The sequence below is a fragment of the Agrilus planipennis genome, unplaced genomic scaffold (assembly GCF_000699045.2).
Source record: "Agrilus planipennis isolate EAB-ADULT unplaced genomic scaffold, Apla_2.0 scaffold220, whole genome shotgun sequence".
NCBI classification, from domain to species: Eukaryota; Metazoa; Arthropoda; class Insecta; order Coleoptera; family Buprestidae; genus Agrilus; species Agrilus planipennis.
This window is the reverse complement of record NW_020439189.1, coordinates 277,671-287,548: the sequence shown is the minus strand read 5'-3', so window position 1 is coordinate 287,548 and position 9,878 is coordinate 277,671. Positions and strand designations below refer to the sequence as shown.

Here is a 9,878-nt window from a genome sequence, read left to right as displayed (position 1 = left end):
AGAGAGAATCATTACCAAATATGAGTGTCAGAAACTAGGCCGATGGCAGTGTCAGAAACTACAACACAAGAAATTTTAAGTGTCAGAAACTGGGTCTTCAAACATCACTTTTTAAATCATTAATTAAAATTACTAATTCGCTTCAAATAATTATATCGCGTATATGAGTTTTTCTAGAAACTCTGAACTTGTTTATAGTATAAAAATTATTTATTCTAATTAAATATTATTTTAGTTATCGTAATATAATCTCAGCTGTCACTCTTACAGTGTCAGAAACTGGGCCTTTTACCTTATTAATGATCACTAAATAAAAATGAGATTACAAACAATCATTTTAGGAGTCACATTTCTTTAGGCGTGATGAGAGTAAAAATGTAGTACAGTCGAACTTGGATAAATGAGAAAACTCTATAAGCGACAAAAATAGTCAGGTCCCGTCATTTTTAGCCCCCAAAAACCTCTATGAGTGACAGTGTGAGTACCTCTTTTAGAGAGAGTCATTTTTCATTTCTAGACCTCTATAAGTGACAGTTTCTTACTGTAGACCTCTGTAAGCGAGACTATATACAATTACTAGACATTTCCAACACACTTGTGTGCTTATTCCTAATACCTGCTCATGGTACTGATCCTCTACATTTGGTTTCAGTTGATAACAATCATTGGAGAAAGCCTGCAATGAGACAATTCCGAAATTGGGCACGCCTCCAAGGAAAAGATTTTGAGGCAATGACAGTTGTGTAAAGGCACCTGGTGACATAACTTCTGCNTTCTAGACCTCTATAAGTGACAGTTTCTTACTGTAGACCTCTGTAAGCGAGACTATATACAATTACTAGACATTTCCAACACACTTGTGTGCTTATTCCTAATACCTGCTCATGGTACTGATCCTCTACATTTGGTTTCAGTTGATAACAATCATTGGAGAAAGTACGGATGACGTTGTTCCCTCATAATGTTGAAGCGAAAAATTAACTGATTTTTTTAAATTTAAATTTTATTTTATTTATTTATAAATCAAATAAGTACCTATTTATAGCCAAATGTTTATGTACTTATTACGCCCTACCACCATGTTTATGTTCGATTTTTATTAACCTCTATAAATGAGAAAACTCTATGAGTGAGAATAATATTCGTATCCCTTACCCAGGTTCGACTGTATTTGACCAAATTCGTTTATTAAGCGATATCTTTCAAAGAACTAAGCTTAAAATTGTTTCGCTCACCCTTGGTTGAGGTAGAGTGCCATAAAATCACCGAAGCCATCGACTCGATGGCCGTTATATAAAACGAGTCCATTAGGAGTGTTAGGCTTTAGGACAATCTCCAGATCGAGCCATGTAAGAGTGTCATCTCCGAGTCCTCGATATCGTAAGTAACTGGAACCGTTGAACGCGGGAACGTGGAGATCTACACGTATTTCACACAGGTCTCCCGAAAATCCCAGCGGACACAGGCATACTGCGGAACCTTCACTTTGCAAACATTTTCCTCCATGTTGACATGGAATGCGGCTGCATCTGTCCGCTGTGCACTCCTCTGCAACAATTTAGTTCTTGCAGAAAAATGAGAATGACTCAAAAACAGGACAACCTCAAAACTAGATTTGTTGGAATAGAAAATTGCAAGGTTCACAGGTTGTATAACCGGCAATTACATACATCACTACAATCATAAACATATCCCAAAATTGATTCTGTAGCATATTTTTCTAATGAAGTGTAATTCCTTTTATAATCATCCGCCCGAAGACTGGTTGATTAAGCAATTCCACTTCCTTCCTGTCTTGAGTCAATCTCCGCATTTCTTGGAAACTAAAGTAATCTAATTTTCTAACTATAATTTGCAAACTTGTAATCTAATGTAGGTCTACATCTGCTACTCTTAACTCCTGTTTTTGCACCTAATATGTCTCTAGCTAGCTTTTATGTCTGAGAAGGTGCCCTTTCAACCAATCAAAGATTTAAATTAAATATTTTTGAAATGTACCCAGAGCTTAGTTTGCTCAAGTATATCAAATGTCAAAATGCAGACAGTGTTTTACATGTATCTTCATGACATGCGATTTACTCAAGCACTCGTCAGCCGTGTACCTAGTCGTCCCGCACTCTTATTTAAGTACATAGCATACCTTCCACTTGAAATTCACAAGATTAGCAGAAAAATGTCTAAAACTTTTTTGTAGTTTTTGAGGTGTTATGTACAGTCAACATGACGTACTGACGAAGAGCTTAAATAAGAAGATTTTATACGTATCAATGTACTTTATTTTGTATTTAATGTTTTCCGAAAGGAAATACGTAAATCTACTTAACGACTTTGAATTAATAAATATTTACTGTTTATTTTGAAAATTCTGCTTTATCTCCTTCTTGTTTTTTTTGCTATTTTGAGTCCCCAGCAATTGCTCCGTTTGAATTAGATTCACTACTCATTAAATTTACTTGTTCTCTCATCCTTTGGGTGGAGAATTCGTACTTGCGCAAAGTTTACAGAGCCTTTAATCTAGACGAAACTGGAGCTTACTTCGAATGATAATTCAAATCTTCAACCCCATCTATTTACATATTCTTTGTGGCTTCTAAGGGAATAATTTTCTTGACTTACATAGGTATCTAAGGAGAACGTTAGGAATTAGTGTTAAACGAAGGGAATAGCAAAGTGAAAACTAAAAGAATCGAAAAACTGTTTTATACTTCCTTAACTACGAAGCGCAACTGAATCTCTGTTTTTGTTTGTAAGAGAAAAGATCTCAACCATCCTTTTGAAAATTTAAATTAAAATATGTGTTTTGATTTAATAATAAAATTGCTCTGCAACCTTTATTCAAAAGATATTTTATTTACGAAACGAGCAAGTGAAACTAGCTATAAAATGCGTTAATGCAGGTGACATTAAATTTTATGTGACATTATTTCTTACTTTGCTCGGTTTTTCGTAGCTAATGTAGGCAACTCGCCCAGGAAACGCGAGCACACCATCTTGACCATTATTTGAAAAAATCGGATTGTTTATGCTTGTCTTAATATGCAAAAACACTATCGTGGTAATATCTCAGAGAATGATGAAGTTGATTTTTCAATTTTTTGACTAAAATTTCATTTTCGTAAAGGCAAAAAATTATTAGAAAATTTTCATGTTGGTCAAGTTGTCAAAAAAATGACTGATATCTCAGACAAAATTTTCGTTACACCAATAGTAAGGCGTACATTTTAAGTAATTTTACAGACAAAACTAATAATCTACTTTTGTATGTAATTTAATGTTCGTGTATAGAACTTTTTAATGGTGTAACGTAACATGTAAACAACAGTACATCCAATTATGACGCGAATTTATATACCTCTACATTGACTTTGGCATTTCTTTTCGTCTCTCACTTGCGTTTTGAAAATTAATATTGGAGAACATTGAACAACAAGAAACATTGTGCAGCAGCTGAAATCGGCTGTACGGGAACATCGCCCTTGCAATGATTTTAAATTTCCTTTAATGTAATAACGACATTTTTTTGTCATAAACAAGAGACTGATACTGTCCTGATTCGGGTCTAAAGATCGTCGTTGGTTAGAGTTGTTTCCTAAACGTTTCTCTAACACGAGTGACGAGATTTTTCAGAGGTCTTTCCAGTTCACATCCAGCACTGGAAATGGAAGGATCTCTGAAGAAGCTCGCCAATTGTACTAGCGAAACGTTGGGAAGCAACTCCAACCGACGACGGCATTAGTCCACCTAATGGTCGCGAAAGCCATTACCAATAAACAAAATATGTTCAAAAAATTATGGTAAACTGGTATACGAGCTATGTCTCAGTAAATGTGAAAATTCATTTTCAATTTTTTATCCACTACAAATTACCTCTAGAGAAGTAAATATTAGAAAAGAAATTAGACGGGGGTGCACACTGTCACAGCTACTTATTAAATTAGACGAAAAATTAAAACAAGTGGCTGATTTTAGGTATCTAGGAAGTCAGATAAGTTAGGACGGAAGGAGTGGTAGGGATATAAAGCAGAGGATAGGGCAGGGTCGAATCGCCTTCAATAAAAACAAGTCACTCGAAAAACGTAATTAAAGGTGCATGTTTGGAGCACGGCGCTGTACGGGTACGAAACATGGACAGTGAGCGTGGTGGAAAAGAAAAGGTTACAAGCGTTCGAAATGTGGTGTTTTATGCCGTAGATAGAGAAGATTAGAAATGAAGGGGAATTAAAAAGAATAGGAGAACGGAGAAGTGTATGGAAGTCAATAAGAAATAGGCGAGATAGGTTGGTAGGACACATTCTCAGGCATGCAGGTCTAGTCAGAAACATTAGAGGCAGAAACGGGAGCTAGGAGAGGTAGAGCTACACTTAGATTAGATTACTGTTCGCAAATAGTTAAGGATGTGGGTTGTTCTAGTTTTAGGGAGGTGCGAAGATTAGCTGAAGATAGGAAAGAGTGGAGGTGCGTGTCTAACCAGTCTTAGGACTGACGACCTTATGATGATAATAAAGTGCCTCAGGCTATTCAGGGAAAATTTATTGATGCTATCCTACCCTTTGGCTTTACACACCAATGATCTGACACCTAAGATACGAGAGAACTACTGAGGTAGTTTATAGTGGATAAAAAATTGAAAATGAATCTTCACATTAATATCAATAAAGTTGTTCCAACAAACAAAACTACGACTTTTTTTCAAGATGAATCGATAAATTTTGCATTTTCAGCAGCTGGGCCAAGTTTACCGTGACAGTTATTGTATATGATTAAAATTGATGTAAAACATTCAATTTGCTATTCACCGTTTTCTTTTTTTATCCTTGTCAACTCGTGTTTTCCTTTTTTTAAGAAGTATCATGTACCAAACGCTGCAGCTATTGTCGGTTAAATTCAATTAATTTCTATACCTACCGGTTTGCCGTCAACTGCCTTTACTGTAGAAATTTGAAATTGCAAAGCGGCTAGATAATTTATTCTGACGGAAATTCTACCTTAAGAGTGGATAGCTTGTGATTCAATTAATTTGCTGGCAATATAGCAAGCCTGTAGGAAGGTACTTGTGTACCAGGAATAACGGACAACTTCCTGTTTAATCGGAAGTGTACCCAGTGTTTCTTTGCTGCTGCTTCCTGATGTTTACGAAGAGGTTCGTTTTTCACATTTTAACGACAACTTCTTAAGACCTTTGTTGCTCTATTTGCTGCTATCAAAAATTAAGAGCAGCTTTCTGATTAAATCTGACTTTGTATATTCTAGTTCTTTGAAATTCCTTTTACTAGTAACCGACAAAAGATAATCACTCGTAATTACCACAACTAGTTATTACAAAAGAATGAATAATTTTAAATAGCACTTACACATAATAGGATATTCTAAAAAATATACAAAAATAGATTGTTACCTTTCCTTCTTTGCGGAACTGCTATTAAAAAAATCAGGGCAGATAATATTTCACATAAGCTTTACAAGAAAATTTAATGAAATTTATAGAAATTAATTTTACAAGTTATTTTAGGTTTTTGAAAACTTTATGTTTTCATAAATACTATATTTGTTAATGCAACATATTTTATTTTGAAACTCATGTCTTTATACACATATACTTGGAGAATGGCTCTGTACGGGTGCGCGTGAACTGTGGACATAGCGGAAAAGGAAATGTTGGAAGTGTTTGAGGTATAGTGTTGGAAGAAAAATGAGAAAAAAAAATCCAATGCCCTGGTTAGTAGTCTAGATTGACAAACGATTAATTAGCGGTTAATTATGAGACAGGTTTCAGCTGTCTAGCTTACATGAAAACGGGTACGGGGGTTTCTCGGGTCGCGGCTAATTTTTGGCTTTTGCGGGTACTTTTTCAATTGTGTATGCTTTTGATGCCTGCTAATTTTGCTATACCAACTTAGAGAGGGGTGAATGGTTTCAGTGTAAATGTTTGTGGTAAATCCCATTGTGAACCTCTGTAAGTACGTATTTTCCTACGAGGGTGGATTGATAAGTTTCCGGCCTGACCAAGAAAAACAAGGTTTTTAAAAATTTTTTTTTTTTATTTCTCAACATAATCTCCTCCAAGGCTGATACATTTCTCATAGCGGTGTTCCAGTCTATTAATGCCATCTCTATAGACTGATTCGTCAAGCTCCTCAAAATAACCATTTACAGCTTCGATTACTTCTTCATTGTCCGCAAATCTCTTACCGCCAAGCCATTTTTTGAGATTAGGGAACAGAAAATAGTCACTCGGGGCTAGGTCTGGAGAGTAAGGAGGGTGCGGCATCAATTCAAACTTTAGATCGTTGATTTTAGCCGTCGCAACGATTGACGTGTGCGCTGGTGCGTTATCGTGATGAAACAAGATTTTTTTCTTCGCCAGATGAGGTCGTTTAATTTTCACCTCGTGGCTCAAACGTTGCAATAAGTCTGCGTAGTATTGACCAGTGATAGTATTACCCTTTGCAAGGTAATCAATGTATATAATACCTCTTGCATCCCAAAAAACAGTAGCCATAACCTTGTTCGCCGAAAAAATTGTTTTTGCCTTCTTTGGAGTTGGTTCCCCTGGTCCAATCCACTGTTTAGACTGTTCTTTGGTTTCAGGAGTGTAGTGGTGGACCCACGTTTCGTCAACGGTTACGAATCGACGCAAAAATTCGCTTGGATTACGCTTATACAATGACAAATTTGCGGTAGAAATGTTTTTTCGAATCAATTTTTGGTCGACTGTTAGCAAACGCGGCACCCATCTTGCACAGAGCTTTTCCATATGCAAATGTTGGTGCAAAATATGTTGCACACGTTCATATGACATCTTACAGGTCTCAGCTATCTCACGCACTTTCAATCTGCGGTCTCCCAGCACTATTTGATGAATTTTTTCGATCATATCTGGAGTTGTGACCTCAACGGGGCGTCCTGAGCGAGGCCCATCAGAGGTGCTCACACGACCCTTTTTAAACTCGGAAACCCACTGCTTAACGGTTGAATATGACGGGGAGGATGTCCCCAGTGTTGAGTCCATCTCTTTTTTAATTTCCTTCGGCGTTAACCCCTTCAAATAAAAGTATTTGATGACAGCACGATTTTCCTGCTTTTCCATTTTTACGAAAACCACAGAGGCGTCTTGTTCAGCGTGCTGTCAAACCTACACTAGCAAGGAGATCGGGCTGAAACTATAGCTACAAGCTATCCAAGGATGGTACTATAGAATGTCACCTCAAGGTAGGCCTAGTGGCGTCATCTCTTGGTTAGGCCGGAAACTTATCAATCCACCCTCGTATATTATAAATTACTGCAATTCTACAAAGCCTTTGCATTCCTTCTATTATTCATTGACTTGTTCTTCGAAAGGGGTGCTCTCTGAATATAAATTTCGCGGTCTATTCGTACAGTCGCTTCCTTTAGCTGGATTTAAAACGGAGTCCTTCCCCTTACAGTTCAAAGATAATATTATCGTATATTGCTGTTCCTCGAGACGCTTTATTTGACTGTGAACATTTGTTCCAACGAGCAAAATTAAAGATCCTTCCCTTTTCCAAGCAATGGTAAAACCCGATCCTTCCATCTCACGCTTCTCGACTCGATTAATGGTCATGATTTAAGTTTTTATTACGTCTTCGTGCTTTCTGGCGCTATTTATTTGAAAACTTATTGGAACTTCTTTTCGTTAATTCTGTTTTTTCTTTGACAAAATTGTCTTCTCCTTTTAGGAGAAGATGCGGCATGTACAATGAAATAATCTATTTAACAAAATATTTAGCGATAATAGTGAGGAACGACAGCTTCTGCGGAACCGGAAAATTCGTCAGTCTTCATGGATTTGTAGGTTGCTAGGAATACCTTCAGTTTCTATCTGTCTGTCTATATATATTACAGATCACTTATCTTTTTATTAAGACAAAATTTGGTTAAGGGATGTAGATTGCTAACCCTAAAACGGAGATGATGAGATTTTAGGGAAAATAAATTCTTGAACCACCCTCCACCGAGTGTTTTCAAGGTTTTTTTTTAAGTGAAACTTCTATATAGACGGGGTATTATGATCTTTTCTGTCACGAAAAAGCGTTACGACCGCATAGAGGGGGTAGACGGTATATCACGTGGGGTAGGGTGGCAGCCGAGGAGGGGAGAGAATGGCTAGTGGCGGCGGAGAAAGGTCAGCGGTTGTATTAGATGGATATAATACGCAGCCGCGCGGAGAGCGAGGAGTCCGCTAGAGTCCCGGCGGCGTGTGCTGTGCTCAGCTGTCGTTTTCTTGCCTCTGCTCTACACGTGGCTGGACATCATTGCCTTTATTTGCGGTCAATGTGAAAACGAAATCATAATATGCAAATAAACCTGTTAAAACGAAATGTATGCTAGGACTCATAGTAGAAGTGAAACTTCAACGGACAAGTGGAAAAACGAATCACAACAAAATTATTACTTGAAGTTTTACGGACAGGTTTTTAAATTGGACATTAACAATCTGCCCTAAAAATTTTGTTGCAATTCGTTTTTCCACTTGTCCTTTGAAGTTTCATTTATAGGATGTGTCTCAGTACACATTTCGTTTTTGTTTAGGTTTATCTGATAAATAATGTTTTTATAGTTTCTTTTCTTACAAATTTAAACTAACTGTTTTAAAATACAAAACCCTAATATTCATAACATTTTCTTTCCTAAAGTTGTTCACATTTGTTTGACTCAGTTTATCTTCCTAAAATGGTTTTGTTTTATTTTGGTATCCGTATTTGTATTACTGTATCCCTTTGTGATTGATGTATTTCATTTAATGAGCATCTAATTATAACCCCCACACTTAACTCCAGGGTATCTAAGGGATAAAGTTATTTTCTCGGCTGTCTTTAGGTTTTAATTAAAGTTATTTAATTTGTAGATTAAAGAATATTGAAGTAAAGCATATTTTGTTAGATACCTCGAGAATAAATTTTCTTCTATAAAGAAGCTGAAATGGTACACTGTCAAAGTACGACAGATTTATTAAAGATCGAAAGGTATTGGTTTATTACGGCGTTGATTGAACTCAAAGTTAATAAAAATCTTTCTTCAGATTTCATTCCCAAGTAAATTCCGTTTAAATTACTCATTGGATCCATTTCTGCTAAACGTTCTCTTAATAAATTTTTTGTGACGTTTGATAACATCAAAGTATCGGAATTGAATCATCGGCATTCTACTTTATCCAATATTCAGAATCAGACCGGTTGATGTTGGTGACATCGTGTAGGTACATATAGAATAAAAATTTTGCAGCGATTTCAGATTGTTATAACTCATACGAAGAATAATTAAGAAGTTAACTGAATGCCCCACAGAAATATTGCGGGTTTTCTATTTACAGACCTAAAAATAGAGGATGTACAATTGCCCTTAAGACTACGTAAGGGTTTCGAAGATAAGCCAAATTAAAAAAGCTTCAAATAAATCAAATTGTGGTTCTTGTAATAACACGGCGTTGAAATGCAGAGAGAGAGCTTTAAACGCCTTGAAAGTAATTCGTTTGCTGCTAATCAAAAGTTTATTCCTGAATTTACAAAATAGAGAAAACGATGCAAAATTGTAAATTGCTTCTGAATTTTTAGACATATGAGGGTAATAGTTAATTAAACTGGAACAAGCTACAGTGCAACGTGTGCACCAAATAAAATTTTTGTAAACAGTTTATAAATTTTGTTATTTATTTATGTAGCCAAATTAACTTAAAGAATTGTATTTCTTCATTGTTAATTTAGTAAAAAATAGTCAAAATTTAGAAGTTGACTTTTAATTCGTTTCTAATATAATTACTAAAAGGTGAACGTTATTGTTGCTTTGATCTTAGTGATGTATTGAGAAGGGGTATGTGTGTTACACTTGTGTTTTGCTCCCTTTCCTTTGCATCTTTCCAT

The 9,878-nt window shown here is 36.0% G+C and overlaps 1 protein-coding gene across 1 annotated transcript in view; it reads right to left on the bottom strand.

The window, feature by feature from the left end:
* Window positions 1–9,878, bottom strand: part of LOC108739171 (pikachurin) — a 108,913-nt gene that overhangs the window by 16,734 nt on the left and 82,301 nt on the right. Inside the window, exon 6 of the mRNA XM_018472939.1 lies at window positions 1,236–1,548. Coding sequence (XP_018328441.1) covers window positions 1,236–1,548 — 313 coding nt within the window. The remainder of the gene's footprint in view (window positions 1–1,235; window positions 1,549–9,878) is intronic.